General features: G+C 41.4%; 1 protein-coding gene and 1 long non-coding RNA gene across 15 annotated transcripts; one reads left to right on the top strand and one right to left on the bottom strand.

The window, feature by feature from the left end:
• Positions 1-830: 830 nt before the first annotated feature.
• MAP3K8 (mitogen-activated protein kinase kinase kinase 8) lies at positions 831-27145 on the bottom strand. 14 transcript variants are annotated; one of them, XM_036351853.1, is made up of 10 exons: positions 26979-27145; positions 23836-24072; positions 22286-22569; positions 20228-20584; positions 13934-14101; positions 11413-11674; positions 9519-9625; positions 3909-4061; positions 2737-2983; positions 831-1803 (listed from the first exon to the last, which is right to left on the bottom strand). In XM_036351853.1, the coding sequence occupies exons 4-10, from the start codon at positions 20561-20563 to the stop codon at positions 1673-1675; spliced, it is 1404 nt and encodes a 467-aa protein (XP_036207746.1). In that variant the 5' UTR covers positions 20564-20584; positions 22286-22569; positions 23836-24072; positions 26979-27145; the 3' UTR covers positions 831-1672. The 14 variants fall into 14 exon arrangements, with proteins under 14 accessions (XP_036207746.1, XP_036207739.1, XP_036207751.1 ...); XM_036351846.1 differs by lacking the exon at positions 26979-27145 and adding an exon at positions 26377-26514; XM_036351858.1 differs by lacking the exons at positions 23836-24072; positions 26979-27145 and adding exons at positions 24106-24207; positions 26000-26168.
• Positions 26385-27794, top strand: LOC118677121. The gene is made up of 2 exons (XR_004974328.1): positions 26385-26520; positions 27362-27794. It is a non-coding gene; the product is annotated as an uncharacterized LOC118677121 (long non-coding RNA).

The following is a 27794-nucleotide window of genomic DNA, read 5'->3' as shown; positions in this document are numbered from 1 at the left end:
TTATTTAGAGACTTGAATCCCAGTGGGGGCATTATGCTTGCTTTGCAGTGAAATGATCTATCATTTATAAGCAGCGTAGCATGAGGAAGAATATGAACGATGAAGTCAGAAAGATCTGGGTTCAAATACCAGCTATTGCTTTACTTGCTCTGCTCTCCCCTCTGAATAAAACCAGAGGTAACAACACATCTTTCACATGTGTGTTGTGAAGATTACAGGTCTGGCGTGTGTTACATAACACGTGTGAAAGTATAATACTATTCACTCAGTGAATGATGACCCATTCAACAGTTTCCATTAGAATTTGGTGTGTATGATTGAAATCTACCTTGTACAAAGACAACTTAGTTATTAACTTGGCAAACACTAATAGGCACGGAGCATGCAAGTATATATTCATGGCAGTATAAATGTAGAAAAATAAGATCCAAAATAGAACCAGACTTAGCCTGAACTAGTGGCTTATAATTTTTTTACCTCAATATACCAAAGGGACACAACCCAATCCAGATGACAACAGCTTGATACAGTGGCAATAGAAGAGGAGCGTACATACAATTTGCAAAGCTTTCAAGTATATTTTGCCTCCTAATGACACATGTTCTCCTCCAACCTATATCCCAACCCCTGGATCCCACCTTCAGTCCAGGGTTAGAATAACACCTTTCACAATAATTAAGGCAAAATATTGAATTTATTCAGTTGATTTGACCAATCATATTGGATAAAAGTGTCGGTTTCATTTGCATGATGTAAAAACATACTTTAAGTAAATATAGTCACATATTTTACAATGTTAAAAATATATATATGAAAGACTCATGAAGGCATTTGATATAAAACATACATAGTATGCTATTTTAATATACAAATGCTTAAAAGAAAATAGAGTCATAAGAGTTACAAAAGTAGCATCAGTAAGAATTGACAAGTTTCCAGTTTTTATAAGGTCACTTTCTCATCCGTCGGGATGTACAGAAATTATGTGGTTTACACAGTTTTATCCACATTCAAAACATCATGTTTTAAATGTTTTAAGCATAGCATGTACAGTACAAAATGTTTCCATAGGAACATAACAGAACCCATCACTAGTGGCCTGCTGTCAGATGGCTTCTCACTAATCAGTTAGCCATTTGCAAGACACTAGTTCAGCTTATTGCTACAATATTCAAGTTGCTCTATTCACCCAAAATATAATGACTTTAATTTAAACTAGAATCTACTGACAAAGGCCCAAAGAGTTGGCATATAATATACACTAATATATACAAAACAACTATTCTGAGTTAAATGAAGTTCCCAGACTTAATTTAGAACCAAGAATAGTAATTTTAGGCTAATATATTATTCTTATAATTGGTATATTTTTACAATTTTGAGCAAAGTGCACAGTGAATGAAATCAGTCACCAGAAATGATCCTTCTAGGAACACTTAATTCCTCCCCTTGAGTCACCCCACCTGAGAAATGAGAACTTTTAGACCTGGTGGACAGGGCAGCTCCACAAATAAAACACACAGGAGCCATGTGGAGTCACATTCATCAGTCATGGGAGCCCACAATGCCAGCTCATAAATGGCACAATTCACTAGACAGAGCCCCCGTGTAAAATCGGCAGAACTAGCTTCCAGGAGACAAAAGCTGAGTATTAATTTAGAGCAAACAACAATCAGCCATATTCTAACGTTGGTGGACCCCGGACAAGGTTGAAATAGCCGGCCAGGGCTCCAAGGTCTATGTAGAGAGAACGTTGTCTCTTTAGCATCTCTGATTCTTCAGTGCTTCCTGTGCATGAAGAATCTGAAAAGGGAAACATTGAAAAAATAAAATAAATGACCAGGAAACGTGTTCAATAATAAATACTTGTTCCTTCTACAAAAAAAAAAAAAAAAAAAAAAAAAGCAACAGGTTGGACCTAATGAAGTAGCATTCAAGCCCTGGTTTCATTAAAGAGCTACAGAGGTGAACACCATGGGCTAATTTGTGTCAGATTTCATACACAAAAAAGTTTAAAAAAAAGAGTCAATATAACAAGAAATTAACTAGAATTTCTGGCATGTTTTCCAACATCCTAGATGATACACTTTAAATATGGAAAAAGTCAGACAAGATGCAGAAAGGCAAACAAGCATTCCAGGCCTGACATCTGGGTTTGGATCTAAACAGATTAAGAATGACACAGATAATATTTTTGTTATTAAAATAACAAAACCCCTCTCCACCCATATTCAATGCTCCTGCAATACGTACTGATCTCCCTAAATGGGAAAGATTCATAGTTGACAAAGAGATTTTAAGCATGGGAAGAGAGAAATGCAAATTGACTTCACACTCAGTATTCTATGTGGGCAGAGCAGTGCCATGATGTTTCCAAGCAAGGACTGGTGTGGCTTACCATAACTCAATTTAACAGAACCCCAGTCTTTACCAGCAGCAAAACTATCATACCTGATTTGCTTTTAAAGGCATGATATTCTCTGTAGCAAAAAAAGCAAGTTAGAGGCACTTCTCAATGAGTGTGTTGCCAACATTTGCACTAAGAACCTGTTATAACTTGCTGGTAAATTAACCTTTTTTTTTTTTAATGCTTTTGCTCACATTCTTCCTGAAATTTCTCAAACAATTTATGGCACTCATGAAATCCTTTCTTTTTTTTCAAGTGCTTTCATCAGTTCCATCAGTAGACAAAAAGGAGGGAAGCCAGAGGCAGTGCACACAGCAGGGTGTCTGTACCTGCAATGTTCTCAGGAAGTTCCAACTCCTTCCTACTCAGCAGCCTCTTCCGCTCAAAGAGGGCAGAATCCAGGCTCTGACAGCGCGGCTGGTCCTCTCTGGGAGGGTTCAGGGCCTCATGTTTTAGTAGATCTGCTGCCCTGGGGCGGTGATTGGGGTTCCTCTCCAGGGCAGCTTCTATCAGCTCTCTCATGCCGGGACTGCAGTCATCCGCAATATCCTCTAATGGAGGAGCCTGTTTGTGGATCTATCAACAAACCAGCCATCTTAGCATCAATATATAAAAACATCCCCTCAATAGGAAAAGTATTTTAGTAACATGACCTGGGAAGTCACTGGTTTCCTACCTCCTGGCCTGCAGCAAATACAGTTCATACCCTGAAACAAGTTGCCCTTTAATTTCCTAAGGACACCGAATTAAACCCATCTTTTGATTCAGTGCAAAGATACATGCTAGGTTTGAATAAACAGTGACAGCTTTATATCTCAACAGTGGTTCAAGGGTCACCACGGTATCTGCTCCATGGGGAGGTATCTGCTCCCGAATCTCTCCACAATAAAACAGGAGCTGCATGTTTCACTACATGCCAAGCTGGCATGGGGATCTATAATCTAATACCTTCTTTTTCTTTTTCTTTTTTTAAGAGTTCAAACAACATTTACAACTGCTTTGGCTCAAAGATTTATGCTACTTTGAGGCTACTAAGTGGCATTTTATTATTACACTAGAGGCCCGATGCACGAAATTAGTGCATGGGTAGGGTCCCTAGGCCTGGCTGGAGATCAGGGCCAATCGAAGCCTTCCAGCTGCTGGCTGGGGCCTTCCCTCCCTGGCTGCCAGCTGCTGGCCAGGGCTTTCCTTCATTCTGCGCCACCCCGTGGTGGTCAGCGCATGTCATAGCAAGCAATCAAACTCCAGGTCTCCCAGTTGAATTCCCAAGGGGACACTTTGAATATTAGCCTTTTATATATATAGATGTCTAACAGAATAGCATATAATTGATGCCCAATGTACATTTTAGTAAGTTCTCATTAAAATAGCAATGCCTTCTTTGTGAGAATGGGGCTTCCTCATTGGGTCACTAGCTCACTCCCATCCACTCAGAAAGGAGTGCAGCACTCCTGAACAGGTGGAAAACGGCCCAGCTCAGCCCTCATTGACCCCCACTTACTATGTACAGGTAGGAGGGATAAGCTGAGCGAGGGTAGCGCTTCACCCAGGGCGGGGTGCCCGTCTGCATGTGGATAAGCGTGGTCCCCAGGCTATAGATGTCGGCTTTGGTTGAATGGCCCCTGCACAGGATCACCTCTGGGCTCATGTAAATCTGAAAAAGAAGCAGGAAACATCAGTCTGACTCCCCTTGCTTGTCTGGGTTTCCATTTCCCTAATCAAGTTCTGGAAGCTGGCTCATCCACTGGTAATATATCTATTGCACGCTTTATCCCTTCATGAGAGTGCCATTGCTGTGTCCCATGAGCTAAGGAGAGTAACAGTCACCTGGGACCCGGTACATCAAAGTTCTGCAAAGCACTGATGCATGTTTCTGCTAAAACACCAGTTCCTTTCATATTTAAATGGACACTACAAATATTCTTCTACACCTCATGTTTGTCACTAAATTGCAGTAATAAAATTTAAATAATAAAAGTTGGCGAAGTCCACATGGTATTAACACTGATCACTTGGAAGAGAAGAACTTTTAAAATGCAGTGTTTTAAATATGATCCTAATTAGTCATTTCTATGAGCTACTTATTATTTCTACCTCCCACATAGCTCAGTGACCAAATATTCAAGGCCTTGTTAACACTGTGAAAATTCAATTTAGTTTCCCGAGTTGCTGCTGGGAAAGTAGGGCTAGGTTTAGAAATAGTTTCTCTAAGAAGTGTTTGTTTCTAAACCTAAAAAAGAGAAAACAAGAACAAACACTGGTGCCCAATGATCTGGATTTGTGGCTAGTCCAGGCATATCCTAATTAATAATATTTAACTTTAAGGAATTTTTATGCTGCCTGTTATTTAAATATTGAGAAGGGGGTAAGTGTTCCAAGAATACATCCTATATAATAATGCGCTAATATGCAAATGGTCGTCACATCCTCGCACCCTCGCACCAGGGCCAGGGAACCTGAGGCCGTGCCCCCTGCCCAGCAGGGTTTGATGGGGTACCTGAGGCTGCACACCCCTGCCCCTGGTGTCAGGCCAGGGGACCTGAGGCTGTGCCCCTGCCCTGAGGGGCTTGACAGGGGTGGGGCCAGCCAGGTCTGGGTCTTGCACAATTTCAAGGCGCGCATGGGTGGGCAAAGACTTCACTCTGGGTCCTGTGGTGCTCCCCAGACTCTAACAGGAGGGAGATTTTCACATACATTTTACTAATTTTCTTTCATCTCTGACACTTCTATTATAGAGAAAGGTCAAATAGCAATATTAAAATATTTCCTCTAATGAATTCCCTTTTAATGTGCACAAATTTCATGCACTGGGCCACTAGTTTCAGAATAAAGAACTGGCTTACAAAAACAGGAGAAATTGACCAGTTTCCTCATCCAAACCCTGCTCAACTTCTTTCTACAACACATTTCTGGGCTGGCTTGCTTTTCATCTATCATCTATCTATCTATCTATCTATCTATCTATCTATCTATCATCTATCTGTCTCTCCATCCCTCCCTCTCAGCAAACTGGCCAACCAAGCTCCTTGTTCTCAAACTTCCCCTGAAGCAAAAACAGATCGTAAAAGACTTTCTTACTAAGTATAATCACAAAGTTATACAATAAATGCAGTGGGGAGAATTAATTGTCAGTAGGGGATGCCCACTTCCTCCCTGCAATAGAAGGATTAGGCAAAATATGTACAATTGGTGAAACCAACAGCAGCTGTGCAATAGGGCTCTGCAGACTCCATGTGACTATACATTTGGGGACAGCAGTGTCCTGTCCATCTGGTGACCTGGCTGTGACCCCTCAGGCAGATCACTCAGAGCTACATGGCTCAATGGCTCAGAGCTCCTGCTTCCTCAAGTTCTGTAAAAGTCAGGGCAGCAGGGTAAGGTGATCAAAGACTCTGCAGGCTGGCTGACTCAAGACATGAAACAGGCCTGGTTGGACCTGGGTAAGGCTCTCTGAGTGGCACGCCCTCAGACATGGGTATTGACACAAAGAAACCTAGATGTCATGTCAGGGGTCAAGGCACTCACCTCTCAGCACATTTATTACAAAGGGAATGAGGTGTGTGTGTGGGTGTGTGTGTGTGTCCACACATATGATGATTACATATTAACGTACATGAAGACCAAATACCAAATCAGAAGAAAATAAACTTTTTTTAAAGGACCATGTTATGTGATTCTAATTAGCTATTTACATTTATTATTTATTCTTTCTCTGCACTGTGTAATTAAAAACAATAAATTGAATATATACCAGATTAACCCTGTATACAAGGGTGGGCAAAAGTAAGTTTATAGTTGTAACACAAATAAATCCTATATAATAAAGAGGTAATATGCAAATTGACCATCACTCCAACACACAAGATGGCCGCATCCATGTGTTCAAAGATGGCCACCACAAGATGGCCTGCAGGGGAGGGCAGCTGGGAGGGACCAGGCCTGCAGGGGAAGGCAGTTAGGGGTCACTGGGCCAGCAGAGGAGGGCAGTTGGGAGGAGACCAGGCCTGCAGGGGAGGGCAGTTAGGGGTGACTGGGCCAGCAGAGGAGGGCAGCTGGGAGGGACCAGGCCTGCAGGGAAAGGCAGTTAAGGGTGACCAGGCTGGCAGAGAAGGGCAGTTGGGGGTGACCAGGCCAGCAGAGGAGCAGTTAGGCATCGATCAGGCTGGCAGGGGAATGGTTAGGGGGTGATCAGGCTGGCAGGCAGAAGCGGGATCGGACCTAAATGGGCAGTCGAACATCCCTCAAGGGGTCCCAGATTGGAGCGGGTGCAGGCTGGGCTGAGGGACAACCCACCCTCCCTCCATGCACGAATTCTGTGCACCAGGCCTCTGGTATTATAATAATGAATAAATAATAATATAAGAATAAACTCTGTTTCACATACTCACAACTATAAACCTGCTTTTGTCCACCCCTGTATGTATTATGTGGGTACAATATAATGTTCTGAATGTAAATGTTGAGAGAGAGAGAGAGAGAGAGAGAGAGAGAGAGAGAGAGAGATCAAACACAGGTGACCAGTGTCTGCACTGAGGAACTATGTACAGGTAGAAGGGACAGGCTGATCAAGGGAGAGCTTCACCCAAGGTGGGGTGCCTGATTCCATATATTGCAGGAATCAAAAATCATGTGCAGCTATGAAGTAGCCAAGTGAACAAGTTCTAACAAAAGCAAATGTGCATGCTTGACTTTGACTCACTACCCCTTATTGGCTCTTTAGTATGAGGTTAAAAACAAGCTTACTGAAAGGTTTCACTGGTGACATCACAAACTTGCTCACTGTCAAATTTCTGTTCCTAAGTACCATATAGATATTAAAATGCAGGTTGATTAGAAGAGAGTTTATAACTATAAACACTAAACACCAAAGCCCGTTTAGTAATTCATAAAAAAACAATTTACATTTGGTGAAAATAACTTAACCCAGGAGTGAACACTATGTTATTATCTCATACTCCAATACACATTCTTTTTCTGCTAGAGAATCCCAGAAGGGGCATGTCTTCCTCCAGACATTGCAAAATGTTCAATTTGATCGCACTGCCAGGAAGAAAAGGTATTTTCCATCTTTAATACCATAAATAGTTTGTTTCTCAAATTGGTTCCAGGAAAAATGGTGCACTGTCACATATCTAAACTTCTGACTAATGCAAAATGTGCTGGAAATTCTCCCCCCAAAAAACAGTTCTAAGTAGTAAGTCTTAGATTTTGTGCTTTGGTAAAATACTCTTAAGATCTGGGACTAAAACATTTTTTAAAAGTAAACAGTTTTCTCTTCTGAATATTATTCTGCTCAAAGATGACTATCAAGAATTTTCTCTCAAATATTTTCCAAACTAACTTCAGTAATATCAGCAAAAACAAGGATTCTGCTGCTCAGGAAAGTTTTTGCTCTGAGAGTTAAGAAAAGCTTACAAAATCTCATTTTGAAATAAATATTTATTTATTTATTGCACTGCAACTGACTTCAGTGCAATCAATATATCTACCAGCTAGACTGTTATTTGGTTGAACACTAAGACTGACCTGGTAATCTTGAGGTAAAGATGCAGCCAAGTGCCCTCTCTCCATTTTCTGGGGCCACTTCCAATAGAGAGAAGGGCATGGGGCCGGGTGGCTGATAGTTAAGCACCCACCATAGTGGACATGGGTGAGAAAGGCAACTACTATACCCATTTACCTTCCCAGTTTTATCCCTCATTGTCCATCATAAGCAACAGTGAACTAACTCTTTGATCTGTTAATAATTCAGGTCAATTTAACATAGCTTCTTTTACCAAAAAGTACCACCAAGGCATGATCCTTATTGACCTTGTCCCATGTTTCATCCCTGGTACCTGCAACAGTCTGCCATACAGCAGATGCTCAGAAGACACTCATTACATGAATCAACTATTCAGTTTAACAATGTGAATGTTAAATTAATATATTATTTGAAACCCATGAATACATTTCTCTGAATCTCATTTAGATTCAAGAAAGGTTTTTTTGGTTTTGCTTTATTTTTCTTCACAAATATAAGTATTATTACTAGTTCATATCTTCAATAAGATTTAATTATGGTATAATAAATTATGTTTATTATAGAATCCCTAGGATTAAAGTTAGGCCTAAAATGTTGTCAGTTCTTAATAAATGTTATCAATGACCCTAAAAATGATGGCTGTAAATGAACCAAATCATCAGTTAAACTAAGAATATATATTTGTTATATTAAAAAGGTATACAGTGGTTAGATCTTAGATTTTAGACTCAGAAAAAAACTGGATTCAAGTTCCAGATCATTATGTAGCTGAGAAGCTTTGAACACTTGGTTTTAAGCTCTTCAATCTTGTTTCCTTATTATAAAACTAGAGTCCCGGTACACAAATTTTGGGCACTGGAAGGGGGGGTGGTCCCTCAGCCTGACCTGCACCCTCTCCAATCTGGGATCCTGCTTGCAATCCAGAACCACTGACTCCTAAGCGCTCACCTGCCTGCGTGCCTGATGCCCCTAACTGCTCTCCTGCATGCCTGATGCCCCTAACTGCTCCCCTGCCTGCCTAATGGCCCTAACTGCCTATCTTCACTCCCCTCCTGGCCTGATCCCCCTAACTGCCTATCTTCTCTTCCCTCCGGGCCCCCATCCTGACACCCGCCCCTCCGGGCCAGGCAGCATGGCAGGCCTGCATGTGCCGTCCCCCCCCCCTCCCACACACACACACAGCGGCAGCCTCATGTCCCAGTGGCACAAGTCCCTGCCCCTGTCCCTGCCCATCAGCTCCTGTGTGCATGCAGCCTGTTGAATGGTCATGACTGGGACACCATTAGGACCAATTAGCATATTACCTCTTTATATATATATATATAGATGGGAATCATAATATTTGCCTGTAATAATAGTGTTTACCAATAATAGAATTGTTGTGAGGGTTAAAAAATATAATTCATTTAAAGTGCTAAAATGAGTACTTGGCACAGATAAAGTACTCATTAAATATGTTCCAATGATGATAAAAATTTAATGCAGTGGCTTTTTTCCCCTTCTTTGTCCTTTCTACAGTAATGATAAGCATTTTTTATTTTTACTCTTAATAAGATATCAATCATTCTTGTAGGAATATAATTATACCTCTGTTCCACGGAGGTCCTTAGGAAAGTAGATGTCTTCAGTCATTTGAACACTTAGGCCAAAATCTACCAAAACGGCTTTTGTGGACATGAAAACAATGTTGCTAGCTATAAAGAGAGGAAAATTTTTAGTAAATAAAATGAAAGCATTATCTAAAACAAGTCCCAAATTAGAATAGATTGAAATGCTTTCCCTACTGAAATGGGTGTAATATATTCAAAAGAGGAGGCTGAGAGTCTAGGTAAAAATCACTTCAGGTCTGTCAAGAATTCAGCCAATATGGACGTAAATTATTGCAGCCACTAATAATGTTAAAGATACAACATAGAAACAAAACATAGACATAGAAACAAAATAAGACTGAAAGTATGGATGCATGGAACAGGCTGGCATACCTAGATGTGGGGGGTCAAGGGACAAGGAGAGAGAAACCAAAGAACTTATATACTTATATGCATAGCCCATGGACATGGACAATAGGGTACTGAAGACCTGAGGGGGGGTAGGGGGGGAGGTGGTAGGCATCTGTAATACTGTCAGCAATAAAAATATATATTAAAAAAAAGAAAAATGTGATATACAGTGTATTCAGACATAAAAAAAGAAGGAAATCTTGCCATTTGTGACAATCTGGATGGACTTTGGAGCATTATGCTAAGTAAAACAGTCAGACGGAAAAAGACAAATATTATGTGATCTCACTTATATGTGGAGTCTAAAAAACCAAACTCATAGAAACAGAACAGACTGGTGATTACCAGAGCCAGTGGGTGGGGGAAATGAGTGAATGTGGCCAAAGGATAAAACTTCAGTTATAAGATGAATAAGTCCTGGGGATGTAACATACATCATAACTATAGTTAATACCATATTGTATATTGGAAAGTTGCTAAAAGGGTAGATTTTAAAAGTTCTCATCCACCAAAAATTAATTATAACTATGTGAGGTGATGAATGTGATAACTAGCCTAATTGTGGTAATCATTTTATAATATATACATATATCAAATCATTACATGAAACTTACACAATGCTATTTGTGAATTATATCTCAATAAAGCTAAAAAAATACATTAATGCTCAAGAGCTTGCGTTCCAAATTCTATGATATAGACATACTATTATTAAGCCACTTTCTAAAAAAAAAAATAAATAAGTAAAAGACCCATTTTTTTTTTCAGTAAAAGTCCTGCTACTCCTATTTATCATTAGGTATTAAGGATCCATAGTGGGTCTCTCTTTCAATTTCCTCCTCACGTTACTCCTAGAAAGCAGTCAATGACGTCTTATTGAAAGAACTATTGACAAATGGATGTTTAAAATTTAAAAGCTATTTGTTTCTCAATAAGATGTGGCTGCAGGTGTGTGTTTTTAAGTAAATTAGTATTTTAAAAGCCAGAGGCAGTACTTAATAGAAGTGTGGTGTGGCTCTAGTCCAGGGGTGGGCAAACTTTTTGACTCGAGGGCCACAATGGGTTCTTAAACTGGACTGGAGGCCGGAACAAAAGTATGAATGGAGTGTTTGTGTGAACTAATATAAATTCAACGTAAACATCATTACATAAAAGGGTACGGTCTTTTTTTTTTTTTAGTTTTATTCATTTCAAACGGGCCGGATCTGGCCCGCGGGCCATAGTTTGCCCACAGCTGCCTACAATTGGATAATTACCCTTCCTTATGACATTGAAAGTTCCCCCTCTTAGTTCTCAAAGTGACCCCTCTTGATTCTCAAAGGTGTTCAGAAGCACAGTGAGGGAAAGGGCAAGGTGCTCCAAGGGAGCTGTGCGCCCTGCCCTGCCCTGCCACTAACACTCCTTAGATTGAAGGAAGGAGCCCATTTGCCTCCTAACTAGTCTCATTAAGCCGAAAAGGTACATATCCAAGGATAACTCACGTTTGATATCATGATGAATCACTTTCTTTGAGTGTAGAAAATCAAGTCCCTTGAGAACATGCTTTGTCACCCAAATAATTTCAAATTCTCTCATTGGTCCACAGCTCTCCAGTTTCTCCAGAACAGACCCTCCCTCGCCTGCTTCCATGAAGAGATGGACAGTTTCACCCCATAGGACTGCGCCATATAACTCAGCAATGTTCTCATGTCGGAAGCAAGCCTGGATTTCCACATCAGATGGCTTAAATTGATCTACTGGGATCTAAAACACAAAAATACCAGTAAGATTCTAAACAACTCCAGGACAATGAAAAATATATATAAAGTCAGCTCTCTGTACCAGCAGGTTCTTTACCCACTGATACCAAGGTCCAACTAAGGGATGTGAGCATCTGAGGATTTTGGTATCTTTGGGGTTTCCTGGAACCAATCCCCCTCAGATGCCAAGAGATGACTGTCAACCCACAGATCAGAAGACAAATCAATGCCCTCAAGGATACCCTGATCTGCATAAAATTGTACTGCTTAGTTAAAATAAGGTTGACTTGAGATCTGCCTTTACATTATACCAGCTTTAGGTAAGCAATTCAAAATAAGAAAATAAAAAACACAAGAATGTATAAATAATTATTTTCATTTAGAATATAGAAATCCAATCAAAGAAACATTTATGACTGCATCAAAAGAGATAATTTCTTATCTATTACATATGTAATTTCCATAGCACTTAGATTTTAGGTCATATTTTCAATAGTTCATGTCATAAAATAATATGTCTTTGGTTCCACAGCTCATGCTCTAACAATGCATTTAAAATAAGATTGAGCATCCATTCTATAGAAAATCAAGTCATTAATAAAGGAAGAAACAAATCTTTCAGTTCAGATATGAAATGTCTCCAAAGTACAGTGTTAGATGAAAAATGCAAGACACAGAAGTATGTATATCATGTCTCCATTTGCAAAAAATAAAATTAAAAATAATTTAACTATACAAGCATATGTCCATAGAGACTTTCTGGAAGGGTACATAAGAACCCATTAACAGTAGTTCCCTCAAGAAAAGGGATCTCATTTATTAAGCCCACCCTCTTCTGAATCTGTTTGGAGTTGTTAATTATCTTAAATGTTTTTATTTTTTAAGAAAATATATATAGCTTAAAAATTAAATGTAAGTATTAACAAGGAAAGCACACCCACAAAGCTATTTTCCCATGCCTTTTATGATGAAACTGAAACACAGGACATTTTGGTTCTAAGATCTTTATGTCACCAGATGTTTTTAAAAGAATACAAATATGTCCTCTCTAATTGCAAGCTTCAAGTGGCTTATTATGACACCTGGGTTTTTTCCTTCTAATACCAGATATTCTACCAAATCTTTATGAAGGAACAAATAAAGCCAACATATTGTCAATCTTTTAATTATGATAACAGAGATTGAGATGATATTCAGCAATTATTTTATTTTTGTTAAATCAAGTGAGTTTATTTTATTGCACTTAAAAATGTTTTAAAATAGAACAGACATATATAAAAGTGTAAAAGTAGTTAAGTATCAAACTCAATGCATTATTAGCTGAACACACCCATATAACCAACATCTAGATGAAGAAACAGAATTCTACCAGCACCCAGAGACCCCTTTAAACCCCTCCAGTTACTGCTCCTTAAGGGAGACCACTAACCCCATTTCCAACAGCATGGATTTGGTGAGCCTATTTTTGGCCTTTATTCTAGTATAAGTAGAAACTCATACTGTAGATCATATTTTGTGTCTGGCTGGTTTAGTTCAACATAATGATTATGAGATTCATCTACATTATTATCATTGTAAATCATTTATTTTTTTGGCTATTCAGCATTCCATTGTGTCAATATACCACATTTGAGCAACTGGAAACTTTTCAGTTTGGGACTATTACAAATAGTGCTACCATGAACATTCTAGCACATAGTTTTCGGTGGCCACGTGCACATGCCTATGCGGTGGAACTGCTGGGCCATTGGGCTTGTGCGTGTTCAGCTGAGGTAGATACTGCCAAACACTCTTCCAAAGCGGGGGCACCTCACCGATAACTGGTTAATAAGAAGAGATGGGGTCTTTTCAAGAATTAGTCTATTTAAGTTCAGCCCTTTAATCTGCAGTCCTGGGAACTTTGCAGCTTTCCCAGCTTCTGCTTCCCTGCCTGGTCCACTCCCCTGAGGTGGATTAAAGGAGCAGCACAAGGATCTGCTCCTGCAGGAGAGCACCCCTCTACCCCAGCCCACCACAAGAGAGATGACGTTTGTTATCCAAACTGGTGCTAAACTACCCAGCACTTTCTTTTTTTATCATGGCAAACTAGATTAAAATCAACTATATACGTGGCAGATTTAGGGGCTGAACGGCCCCAGGAGCAAGCAAATGCATAAAACACAGATACTTTTGGACAGAGCAACCTTAGACAAGATCCATTCAAAGGCTAACAAGTTTTGAGTAATGCAGTGCAGTTCACTCCGTCTGGTTATAAAGAACATACCAGTTTACATGCCATTCTTTTTTTAGTTTTTATATCTTGTGCTAAGTACACTTTTCCAAAGGCCCCCCGAGGAATGAAATCAGAGCCAATATTCCTGTAAGTCAGCTTCCAGGGGATGAGGAGAACATCAGAGTCTATTTGATAGCGTCCATTTTGGGGAGTGATTACCTACAATAAATAAAAATGTGGTAAGGTGAGAATTCCAGCAAAATCCTTTTCTAAGACCAACCCTTTAAAAACTGGTTACTTTAGATTGCATTCCTACACACATTGTCACTGTGTGTAATCATAACAGTGTACAGACTATATTTAGAGTTTCAGCCAAGACAGAGAAAGCATGTAACAGAAACACATCCATCCCCGGTCAGACCTGATCAGATTTCCATCTACTCGGGAGTCATTAATTGCCAAATAGAACTTTAAAAATGACTTATCTAAGGGAGCATGACTACTGTGTCCAAGAGGCTGAAAATAAAGATTGCATAAATATAAACTCTGCCAACAAGTTGACTTGCTCCCAATTAAAATGTACTAACCTGTTAGTCCACATAGCTATTACTCAGACATGATGCATATAGAGAGAGTGTGGAAATAAAATGATGATCATGGAGGATTCTAGAAAACAATGTGTTATGCCAGAGCTATGAGTTGACAGTGCTACCTAAATAAAGTAAGGGCGGAATTATTTCTCATCTACTTACTCATTTAATATTTACTGAGTGCACAGTATGTGCCAGGCACAGTGTTTGGTGCTGAGGAGGATGCTGTGCAAGAGATAGATGATCCCTAACCTCCAAGAGTTCATGACAAGAGATTTTGAAACCAGTCCACTCAAAAATTAAGGGATATAGTCTGACAGTGGTGTGGGTTACAAGTGTGTGCATTTATCAAAACTCATCAAACTGCAAATTTAAGATCTGTGTGTTTTACTGCATATAAAGTCTACCTTGATTTTGAAAGAGTAAACAATTAAAAAGAGAAACAATTAAAATTAAAACAAATTAATAAGGCAGTCCACAGGAGCTATGACCTGGAGTACAGGCTTAAAACATGGTTAAAGTGTTCTTTCAAGAGATAAAGTGTCTCAAAAATATAAGTTTTTCTTGCAAGTATAATTAGTAATAATAGGACTTCAGATTATGAATCTGGGAATTATGAAACCATCAAAGCAACATCAAGCTCTTTCACATACAGACGAAGCAAAGGGGGAACTGCAGTCCACAGGAGGAAAGAATGGACACTTGATTCATGTGCAGGTGCAGGGGGCTCCTCACAGGCCTCTGCTCCGGGAATGGTTCTAGTAACCGTCAGGGTTATTCACTCAGTCTCCACTCCACAAGCAGATGTGGTCACAATTAGTCAGGGAATGAAACAGAACTCTATACTTAGACATGTGAAGTCAGTAAATTGAAAAATTAAATATTTACTGAGCATGTCCTCTGTGCAGAATTCTGTGCAGAGCTCTAGAGGGAAAATGACTAAGGACAGACCACAGGCTCAGCTTGTTTGAAATATGACCTCCTTTCAAGAAGTGTGTCACCTCAAGTTACTGGGGGCCTCGTTTTACAGCAAAGAACGTGACGAATCTAGTCCCCTTCCACATTTAGACAGAACTATGCTCACTGCATTCAATCCTACTTGAATATTGCCTTTCTTGCCATTAAATATTTACAGATCCAATTTCACTGAAGCCTCTCTGTCATCCACTTCAGTGTTTAATTCACGTTCATGAAAGCTTTACTTTTGTTTAACCAAAATTTGTTTTAATAGGTTTTGACTCAGTGTCTCTTATTCTAAGAGGACAAAAAATAATAATAGCAGCCATATATTGAGTGCTAATTATCCGCCAGGCACTGTGCTCAGTACTTTAACATTATCTCATCAAAGTCTCACAACAGTCCTACACAGTAAGTACTATTTTTATCTCCATTTTACAGATGAGAAAACTGGCTTCAGAGGTTAAGTAACTCACTAGTTAGTGACAGAGTCAGGATTCAAACTTGGGGCTGTCTGTCCCCAAAGCCACCACTCCTAGTCTTTGGATAAGAGCCTTTTATCTTCCAGGAAGCTATAATTAAAGCTGAGCCATGATCAAAACCCAGTTATTAAAATCCTATGTTTACATGTCACTGAGCACACCTTACCCTCTTTGGATCAAATCCTGCAAGTATCTTCACCTCCATGTCACAACCTCCCACATTCAGGGATCCCCTCTGAATGTCTCTCAAGTCCTCCATGGCCACCTTTGATGTACAGGGTGATAGGCAAGTGCTGACCCCTTTGCAGTTCTGCACAGTCCCTGGTTTTTCCCCAGGCCCTAGACCTTTCCTATTTGGATTTAAGATGTTTTTCCCGCCTTCTTTCCAGGGGGCTCTACCAAATAATCTTGTGGATCTTTGTGCTGCTTATCTCTGCCAATTCTTCAAATGATCAAAGCCTTCTTCAAGTGCAGACATTATAAGCTCCAGATCACTGTCACAAATACCAGATAGCATTGGGCCAGGAAACACACTTCAGAAAAATCCTTAGGTACTTCAGTGAAAAGAAATTCCCTGAGGGACCTGTGTGATGTGGCTGCTATGAAATGGATGCGACCTTGGGCTATATTAACGGAGTATAGTCTCTAGAACAGAGGCACAACTGGCTGGCCACACCACAAAAGGCCCGCCATGTACGTGTTCTGGGCTACAAGACAGGCACAGCACAGGCTTGACTTCAGAGGGCGATACCCAGATGATGATGGAAGCTGACACTAAAATACATGAGAAGTAGAAGATACAATGAGACGTGTTTGTGAAAGAGGAGAGATGTGGGGAACATGCAATTTTTAAAATATTGACAGGATAGTCACAAGGAAGGAAAGTAACAATTATATACAACAAATATAGAAATGGCTTGTGTTCTTTCAACACTCACTATGTGTAAACAGGTCCCGTGCTTTCATCATTTGTTCTACCAACAATCATAGAGTAAGTGCTGTCATGTTACCCATTTTACAAATGGGTAAACTGAGGCATAGAGGGGTGTGATAACTAGTCCAAGGTCATATAACTAATCCATTTCAGAGCTGAGATACATATGCAAGAACTTTAATTAATGGGCCTGCAGTCTTCACCACTCCTCATCACATGTATCTTTTGATGGCCAAAGAATAGAAATAGGACTAAGAAGACTCAGAGATGGATTTTAGTTTTATTGAAGAAAGGACTGTCTTACAATAAGAATTGGGCAAACATGAAATTAAATCCCCCACTACATGATGAACTCTTCATCAGAGGAGGTTACCAAGCATAGACCAAAATCCTCCAGCAATTATTGGAGATGATGAATGGGGGGGGGTGATCCAAGCTTCAGACAGAGGAGGATTTAACTCAGTAACATTAAGGTTTTCCATCCCTGAGAAGCTGGGACCCCATGACTAACCCTGAGGAACAGCATGCAGAATCTCACACCCACAGCTGGGCCCTTCAGCACCCCATCACCAGAGTCAAGTATTTGAAAACCATTTTAGGTTCTTCATCCCAGATCAGGTTATTATGAGTTGGTGTAGATTATAAAGTTTATAAATAACTTGTGGCACTCTTACACAAAGCAACCCCTATGACAGTCTCCCAAAGTTTCTTCCCTGGTCCTGCTGGAAGTTGGTGTAATCTTTATGAAATATTTTTAGGAAAAGAACACACACCTGCAAAGCACCATTTAACATGCCTGTGCTTCAGGATATTTTTGTAATTCCTGTTCCTCCACCCTCATTAACTGATTAACTCTACAGGCATTGTGGTGGTTGGGTGCCTGGAAGACACCATGTTTCTATGTCTCCGGCCCTTTGCACATGCTATTCTCTTCATCTGGAACACTCTCAGCTCCCCATCCCCTTCATCTGGCTGACTCTAACTCAATAACTTGGGCATCAAGTCTCCTTGGAAGCCTCTCTGGCAATCTCCTGGCCGACCTACCCCATCTCATGGTTGTGTGAGGTACTCTGCCTGACCATCTCCACAGCAATCATGATGTAGTTGTATTGGGAAGTACTACACTGCATTATAATTGCCTGTTTACTTGCCTCTTACAATCACCAGGCAGTAAGCTACCAAAAAGCACAGTTCATTACTGTATCTCTAGCATCTAGAAAAGCACCTAATACACTGTGGATATTCCAGCTATGTCTAGCATTCACTTGAATGAAAGCATTTGGTCCATAGGGAGATATATTTATAAATAGATCTTACCATGGAACCAATCTGTTTGGTAGATAATTAGCTGTCGTTTTGTAAAGTAGAGAGACAGACCAGCAAATGAAGCCCAAAAGAAAAAAGTTTTGACAGAGTATTAGGGTGAAGACCGTGGGAAGAGAAAGGTCTTGACCACAGGATGGTTCCAAGGAGACCATGATGTGCAGATGAAGAGGTGCTAGAAGCAAACCTTGCTTCCTATAGCATCTCACTCAAACTAGCTATGATCAGGAATGGAAAGTCATGATTTCTATGCCATTATTCATGAAACATAGAGCTTTAATAGGCTATATAGCAGACACAGGGATTTATCTGATCCTTAAGGTCAGTGACAGGAATGTCAACCACAGCCCCAAAGCCATCGACCACTGAAGCACAGTCAATTCTTGTAGGTTTTAAGTTTTTCCTGTTATCCTGTTTTATTTTTAAGTCTTCTTGCTTTATATTTTATAGTCTTGATCATTTTTAAAACAAAGAATCTTTTTAAAGTTTTCAAGATCCCTGTCTTCAGATATGTCCTATTCTTAAATTTTCTCTAAATATAGATTTGTTCATTTATAGAGTATAGGCTCGATGGCAGGAAATGACATTTTACTCTTACCCTTAGTTGATCTAAAATTTTCACTTCCTTTAAATGTCTTAATTTCTCCTTTTCTGCATTAGCTTTTGTTTAAACTCCAAAACCTTTAGGAAGCTATTTCTACTCCTCATAATTTTCCTGCATTCCCTTCTGTACATTCCCAGTGAAGGTCTATGTCCTGTCTCTCACCAGTCTGATGCATCAGGGGAAATGTACCTAAGACTCTACAGATTTACAAGCAAGAGTAATTTGTTTATTCTGCATGTTTTCCTTTAAATGTCTATTTTGACACACAAATATGTAATAAAAAAGAGAAATGCATAAACAATTACATTTGTCATTATAGACTTATACATAATTTTGAACCAGAGTTCACCAGCTATATTTAAGCTAAGAAAATCAGGTATTGCTTCTAGTTCAATGATTAGCAAAAGTAATATTCTCAAGGTAAAGTACTTTGTCAACTATTAAATACAATTTGATATACCAGACCAAAGTAAGTCACACAACTATGCAAAATGTAATCTTCCTCCAAATTGAGCTACAGATGAACACAACTGGCTTCTAACAAAACAATTCACTATATAGCTGACCAAAGTCACTGTGTTGTTTTAAATTGAATGAATGTGGTATGCAATAAAAACAAAATAATTAAGTAATTTGTCCAGACTCTACTATTCATCACTGACCTTCTCCCCACATTAGCCATTTTGCCATTTAGATGCACCAAAGGCAAGGGAGTCACTTTCATCAATAAGCATGTTTTCCAAGATACCCTCTACTCTTTTGTAAGTTATTCTTTTTAAAAAATTAGATCACCTTAGCCAGCACCTACATTCACCTTTGACATATTAAGAGACTGAGAGAATCCCAGGCACACCTAAACACATCACCTGATCTATTCTTGTAGCAACAAAGTGTTGTCACAATATTCTGGATTGTTTGCATACTTGAAATGACAAGCAAATACATCATTTGTCATCCATACTTTACCAATTAAAGAGAGTGAATCTGTAGATAGCTATTTACTGCCTACAGAATACATTTCTGCAAAAACTAAATCTAGCCAGTACTGATATTGTGAAAATTCCATATATGACAAGACCAAAAAATTCAGCTTCACTTGAATGAAAAGCATTTGGTCCATAGGGACCAAATATTAATTAAAGACAAAGTTTTTATTCCCCTCTCAGAAGAAGGATTCTCATTAAACCTTTCTCTTCTGCCTAAATGATGAATGAGCTTTTTAATGAATTATTAAATTAAAAGACACTCTTCATCATTCCCTTTTTGTAGAACTACTACTAAAAATTGTTTAAGTGGAACTTTTAATAAAGACTCTTTTTGCACCTTCAACATGAAGAATCTTACAGATATTACATTTTTAAAAAATCATACCTGACAGCCAGTCTAACCCAAATTCAAATGCCACTCTGCATTAAATGAAGCTGCAGCACTCGATTGATCAGGAAAAAAACATACCATATTTAATAAAATTCCAGATTCTTGTCGTCGGTGTCCATAAAAACGCTTTGCAGTATTGGATATATGGTTTGCAAAAGCAAGCAAATCCTCCACAGTTCCATATCTGACTGATGACAACCAAGGCACATCTTGGCCACTTAGCAGCAGGGACTCTGAACGCTCCTCATTTTGATTGCTGTCTTGACACATGGTCATTAGACTGGGTTTGTAAACCGCTGGCTCTTCACTTGTGTAAAGATTTTCCATAATGTCTATTACATCAGAGACATTCAAATGTTTAATTAATAAATCAATTTCTTCTTTATTGTCACTTCCAGTGCTCATGTACTCCATTACTGTTGTGCTTTCCAGAGTCTGCAAAAGAAAACAAATATTGTGTTTACCATATTTGTATTGGCATTTGAAATCAATGGGAAACTGACATAAAAGGATTGAGCTTCTATACGCCTTTGATTAAAAAAGGAGGGCTCTGTGTCTATAGGTGTGTGAATTTAAGTGGACAGTTGAAGAAAGGGACCTTAGATAACCTTTAGTCCAACTTGTTCACTTGCAGAGGGGAAACCTGAGATCCAAACAGCTTATTCCTTACTCACTTACTGAGTTAGTGGCATCAGCCATAGCCACTGAAAACAAACTTTCACTAAACATAAACAGGAATAAGAGCAGCTCAGGAATCCCAGGAATTAAGGCTCCTGGCCTTTTACAGCTTCCAACCCCACTACTACCCCAAGGGGGCAATCTTCCTGGCAAGGTTTCTGTGGCTTTTATGCATCAGGTGCCCTTAAAGAAAAAGAACTACTTTACCAAATAAAATTCAGGCCTTGAAGCCAGAAGCATGTAAAATGGATTCAAATTTAAGCAAATTGAGGACAGTAGGTCAAGTTTCAGGGATAATTCTAATGCAAATGACTTAAACAGTTCATTCAGACTTGGGACAAGCCTCAAATTTTCCTTCTGTCAGCAATGAGTATGAGAAAGGGGAAGAAGATTCTTTAATCTGTGAGTCAGCTGTCCTCTCTTTTCTTTTTTTCAGCTGTCCTTTCTAGAGACCAGAATTTTTTAAAATTTTCCTTTATTGTTTAAAGTTTTACAAATAGTAGTACATATGTCTCCTTTTTTTCCCCATTGACCTCCCCCTCCCCCACCTCCTTTACCATTCCTTCCCCCCCACACACATACCCTCACCCCCCTCAGTGTCTTGTGTCCACTGGTTTGATCTCTTAACCCCCCAACCTTCCCCTGCCTTCCCGCTTTAGTTTGACAGTCTGTTGGATGCTTCTTTGCCTCTATCTATTTTTGTCCATCAGTTTATAAACTTTATAATGTTCTTTATATTCCACAAATGAGTAAGATCATGTGGTATTTATCTTTCACTGACTGGCTTAGAGACCAGAATTTTTGAATAGTACAAAGCACACATCACAAGGTTCTAAAAAGGTTAATTTAACATCTAAATTAATAGCCCTCTAGAAGTTGTGATCTTACAAAGAGGCCAAGAAAGCCAAATTTATCATAAGCAAGACCTGAGTAAGGCCAACTGACTATATTAGCCACTACTGTATTTCATTTCTTATATACAAATCAGGTGCTACACCTGGGGATCTGAGAGCCCAAATGAGAAAAAGGAAAACCAGTAATGCTCAGGATTTTAATTCTATTCCAAAGAATTAAAGATAAAAAATGTTTAAGAGACCTAAGAGAATTTGGAGGTCAGTATGTCTACTTAACTACTGTGTTCCTGAAAGCACAGCCTCTCTCTGAAGAGCACAAGCCTTTACACATTCTACACTCAGTGCAAAAAAGCCACAGACTTCCATTAACCTGGAGCTCCAGTAGGAGACACCAGGAAATGTTCCACAGGCAACTCACCACCCAGCTACTTGGCCTCTCAGTGAATTTCATTTCAGAAAAGAACCACGAAATATACAGACGATGTATTATAGAATTGCACACTTGAAACCCATATAATTTTATTAACTAATGTCACCCCAATGAATTTAATAAAAATTTTAAAAAAGAAAAGAACCACACAATTTTGCATTGTCATTAACTTACTTCGCATTCATTTTCTAATATATGAATTGTGGTAGGCAGTTAGACAGACAAGTTCAGAGGAAGGACGATACAGAAGGTCACCAGAGTGGAGAGCCTCATTTGCCTAGCATTGGGCAAAACTGGGAAAACAAGGACTTGGTCCCCAGAGTAACCTTGCTTCCCCAGGCATATCACTGGTCATGAGGTTTAGACCCCCTGATCTTCCATTTCGATGGTCATGTGGTTTGGACCCTTCCCAGACCTTTCCTCTCCTGGCATGTTGCTAGTCCTGCAGGTTAGACGCCCTTAGAGGGAAAAGAAACAAGGGGGCTGGAGAACAGCCCTTATGCATTGAGCCCCTAGAACAGTGATGGCGAACCTTTTGAGCTCGGCGTGTGAGCATTTTGAAAAGCCCTAACTTAACTCTGGTTCTGTGTCACATATAGAAATTTTTTTATATTTGCAACCATAGTAAAACAAAGAATTATATTTTTGATATTTATTTTATATATTTAAATGCCATTTAACAAAGAAAAATCAACCAAAAAAATGAGTTCGTGTGTCACCTCTGACACGCGTGTCAGAGGTTCGCCATCACTGCCCTAGGACAATGAGGCTCTGACCAGCATCAAATGCAATCTAGACCTCAGTTGTGTTTTAGCTCCAGGCCCCAAAAAGCAGCAAAACCAGACAAGTGACACCATGGCTGACATCAGGACCAGCTGCATTGACTAATGATCCCTTGTCCTGATGCTGACCAATCAGTGGAGACCAATACCCTGAAAGGACCACACCTGGGAAGCTGATGACTATTGTATTGAATCTTCCCCTGGGACCTCCCCTAAAATTTCCACCCTTAAAAGCCCTTAAGATGGAGGATGCAGTGAGCTTTCCTTGGGCCTTTTCCCTCTCCTACCCAGCTTCCCCCCACCCAGGCGTATTTTTTCTTTGCCTCTCTTTCCAAGGTCCAAGGGCCCTTCTTTTGTCTCTGTAACTTATTTCTAGAGCCCATTTATTCTACCACTCGCTTCTTCTACCTCTGACTTACTAAGTAAAATTTCTCTTAGTTTGAGACTTGGTTCTGAATTCTTTCCTAGCCAGAACTCAAGTACTGAGGTTGCTAAACCAAGGTCCCCATCAGTAACACCTGGTGCCATTCTCACTCCTACCAACAAATTATGCCTCAAGAAAGAAAGCAGCATCCTGCAGTCTATCTCAGTGGTTCTCAACCTTCCTGATGCCGCGACCCTTTAATACAGTTCCTCATGTTGTGGTGACCCCCAATTTCATTGTTACAAATTGAACATAATTAAAGCATAGTGATTAATCACAAAAACAATACGTAATTATATATGTGTTTTCCGATGGTCTTAGGCAACCCCTGTGAAAGGGTCGTTTGACCCTCAAAGGGGTCGCGACCCACAGGTTGAGAACCACTGTTCTCTAGACTTACACTGCTTGGTATCAAATATTGGCGCTTCTTTTATTGTCTGCATGATCTTGGGCTAATACTGTAGCCTCTCTGTACCTCAACTCCCCCATCTGTTAAATGGAATCATAACAGCACCTACCTCATAAGATGGCTGTGAGGATTAAAGGAGCTCATGTGCACAAGGTGCGTGGTGCAAAGTCGGGTGCACAGTAAGTAAGCTGTATTATTTGTAAGTGCTATTGTGTGCATAAAAGACACAGGGACTGAGTCAGCCACCTGGCTCTGCAGATATTGCATTAGGCCTCCTTTCTTATCAGCAAATGGGATGTGGCTACCTAGTCCCCAGCTTCTTCACAGTAAGGTTTAAAGATTGTATCTAAAACAAAACACAAAGAAAAAAAGGCAGAACCTATGAAATACTTTGATGGTTGTTATCACCACAGTTACATCCAGAAAGCAAAGGAAGCTTCCTCTCAGAGAGATCTTGTACACTCTTGGAGTCTGTTGAGTTCTGAAAGGAATTGCTACAGTTAAGGGAGGAACAATGGCCTTGGGTTTCATTGAGCCATTTAGTTGCAGTTTCTACTTGTAGAATTTACTGAAAAACAGAAGTTAAGACAAAAATAGCCTGACTTAGGACCCCACTGGCTGGAAAGTTCCAAGGCTGCTGGACTCACTTATCAAATGGCTGACTTGAGAGAAAATAAAGTTCTCAATAGTAATGTGACTCAAGAAAGAGAGGAAAAGGTCTATACAGTTGACTAGCCAGTCAGCAGATCCAAAGGGGAAAGACAGTTATGGTTTTTAAAGCCTGCAGAAAGTCTCAAGTATTTATATGTAAAACCTAAGGCAGAGGTTAAATACATATACCCTTAAACTTATGGTGGAGGCAGAGCAGAACAGGAGGGAGGGGGGAGGGAAGCAGCGTAGGAGGGCAGAGCGGGTGGAGGAGTGTATGACTGAGACTGTTTTAGGAGCCAGGCATAATTCCTTAGCAACACAGGACTCCTCTCACGCAAACCAATGCTCCCCAAGCAGCCCCATGACCAGTCCGCCCATGAAATATACCTGCAAAGAGCCTCAGCACTTCCAGAGTAAATTAAGCAGACAATGTGCTAATGATTTACAAGTTACTAATGATCAGTACCCATGTAGAAAAAGTGTAGATTGTGAAGGTATTCTACTTTAGCAATCAAGACCCTTCCCCACACAGTTTACAATAAAAACCCTCACAAAATCCCTACTTCTTAACAAAGTAAATGACTATGCCACGCTTGGAAATGGAAAGATGAACAAATACAGTCAAAATTATTTGCTTCAAATTATTTCAGAAATCATCCATAAAGCCAAAAGGAAATCCTACTTCTAAACATTAATGTCATGGCTACTTGCATAGTTGAGGGTTTCCTTGCAAGTGTGAATGAAAACAGCTAAGTTTATGGGCATCACTTCTGCCTAACAAAACATGATCATACCTGCGTTGCTTCCCATTTAAAAGATTTCTCTGCCAAACTAGCACATTGGCACTCAGGGTATATATATATATATATATATATATATATATATATATATATATATATATATAAATTTTTTTGAAAAGCCACAGAATGACGCGGTTTAGCTATATAGAAGCACAGCCACTCTGCTTCAAAATCTCTAGATGCCTCAACCATCCAATTTTCCTTAGAGTCCTGAAGGGCATCTGCCAGAACTTTCGCAATCCATTAGAGTTGGGGGCACCTGGTGGAATCAGATTATATTCTATTTAGCAAATACCTGAGATTTAGGCCACAGACATGTAAAGCAGCTGTATTTGTGTTTCTTTCCCTGTTCTTATCTGGAGTCGCCTTTTATTCTGGATCAATGTATGTCTTTCCAAAAATGAAACAGACATTGTAATGCTTCATTTAAAGACAGCTGTGGCCTTCCCTAACAACTTTTGGGATGAACTCTGTGCAAGCCGTGCTGCCTTCTAAGCATTGTTCTCCGCCCAGAACTAGAAGAATTTCGGGGTCCTGGGATCGCATTACCACGGGAAACATTTGTAAGTTAACTTTTTCCTTCCTAATATTCTTAGACCAAAAGCCTGGCATTCGTGTTCTGCTAATACCCCTTCTTTACCGAGTTATAAGCATGAAATTAAGTTTCTCTTCAAACTGCTCTCTGCTCCGCCAACCCCCACCCCCACTCCCTTTCTCCCGTTCCTCGCGACTAAAGGAGCTTTTAAAGGGTCTGTAAATTACAAAAGCGCCCGTCACTTTGGCGACGGCAGCTGGGCCCCTGAGCCTCTGAGGTGCACTCACCGGGTCTCGGCGGGAAGAATGCGGGGTCGGGAGGCACAAGCCGCGGTGGGAGGCGGCGACACGGCGTCCGCGTCCCCGCGCACTGCCCAGCCCGGCGGGGCTCGCGCGCTAGGGATCCGGGAAGGAGGAGGAAGGGGGCGGGGCCGCGGGCGCCGCGTGAGCCCCTTGCGCAAGGTGCTTTCCAGCTGTGCCGGCTGCCGCGCGACCCGCAGGAGGACGGAAGCGCAGCCGGGGGGCGGCCCGCACGCCCTCGCCTCCCCGAGCTCGGGAGTCTGCAACCCCGCCGGGGACACCTTCCCTTTCAAGATGTGAACCGCTGGGGTATCCCGCAGGGCTGAGACCAGAAAGGCACTCCCGAGCCCCCAACACTGAGTTACCTGCGGCCTCCGTTCGCCCCCAGCTACCGCCCCCCGACGGCTCGGTGCGCAGCGGGTGACCGGCGCTCCCGAGCCGGATGCGCTGGGGCCCCGCGGTCCGGCGGTGGCAGAGGCTGGAGCCTGGGCGACCGGCTCCGGAGTGAGGTGCGTCAAGACCGGAGCGGACAAACCAGCCCAGGCCGTCCTCGATGGCCTGGACTCACGGCGTCTGACCCGGCCGGGTGGCGGCGCAGCGTGTGCTAGCCACCGCCTCCCCGCCCTTTCCATTTCCCCTTTCTCTCCGTAAACAGAAAGAATTGTGGGGAAGCCAGAGCCCCCGCGCTGGGAAATTCCGCCCTCCCCCCCCCTTTTTTTTGCCCTCGGGGACCCGGGCGGAGCTGAAGTCGCGACGTGGGAGGAGCGAGCGTTGCTTGGAGTGGGTCGCGCCCGGAGCGCTGGCGTCGGGATCTACAGGCCACCTAGGGACCCCGGACCGCAGTCGAGGGCCTGAGACACCTGAATTCTCCCTGGGACCTGATGTAGAGGGCGCCCCAATGGCGGAGTTATAAAGCGCCAGGGTCTCCGCACCCCTTGGTCCCTGGAAGAAGATCGTATTTCCTTACGCGCTTGAGCCCTCGGGGTCACTCCAGTGTCCTAGGCCCAGGCTCTGTCCCTGTCCCGTGCCACCACGCCCGGGGGGCAGGAGAGCCGCCAGCTGTCCCCGCCACGCTGCAGGAGGCGCAGCAGCGTCTGGCCTTCTCTAACCTCGTCCAGATTCGTGCTCAGGTCCACACACACACACACACAGCCACTCTCCGTGGGCCACACCCACACACTCGGGGTGAAAGGGTGTGAAAGGCTGGGCGGGAACCTGGAGGACACGCACCTGGAGGGGGCTAGTGTACTCCGCCAGAAAGACCTGGTGTTGTTCCTTATTGGACCTGGTTATTTTATTCTACCGCCCCATTGCGAAGTGTGTCAACCGGTCTCCTCCTCCTCTCCCCAGCTGTGAGTCCGGCATTCTCTGTCCTATTGGAAAGAAGATCAAAGATCCTTCACAGAGCTCGCCCTTCTCGAGTGGAAAGCTTTTACTCCAGGTGGAGCCGGAAGAAAGTTCTAGGGAATTAGCGCCTCTCTCCACGAAATCCACTTGGCGGGACATTCCCAATACTTACTGAGTCGCAGCCCCCCCGCCCCATCCTGCCTTAGTATCAAGCGCCTACTATGACAGACATCTGGCGAGACAGCCCAAGGAGGAGAGAAAATATTAGGCAGGCATCCCCTCCACCTGAACCACCTGGACTGGGCGTGCCTATAGGGCCCAGATTCAACCCCCACCACTCTGAGGCCATGCCCTGCGCTTTCCTGAACCCCAGCTCCCTCAAAACTGCCTCAAACTGGCTCTAGAGCGCTAGGGTTTATCCGAAAGTGAATTGTTA

Source organism: Myotis myotis, unplaced genomic scaffold (assembly GCF_014108235.1).
Source record: "Myotis myotis isolate mMyoMyo1 unplaced genomic scaffold, mMyoMyo1.p scaffold_m19_p_1, whole genome shotgun sequence".
NCBI lineage: Eukaryota > Metazoa > Chordata > Mammalia > Chiroptera > Vespertilionidae > Myotis > Myotis myotis.
This window is presented reverse-complemented; position numbering and strand designations above follow the sequence as displayed.

Excerpts from the sequence above, each read along its gene's own strand:
- MAP3K8 (XM_036351813.1), bottom strand. The coding sequence starts at position 26,643 with ATGGAAAGGGCGGGGAGGCGGTGGCTAGCACACGCTGCGCCGCCACCC. Across the intron at positions 14,102-20,227 it reads CTGGAATTTTATTAAATATG|GTAATCACTCCCCAAAATGG; the intron begins GTATGTTTTTTT and ends TATTTATTGTAG. Across the intron at positions 1,804-2,736 it reads ACTTCCTGAGAACATTGCAG|ATTCTTCATGCACAGGAAGC; the intron begins GTACAGACACCC and ends TTCCCTTTTCAG.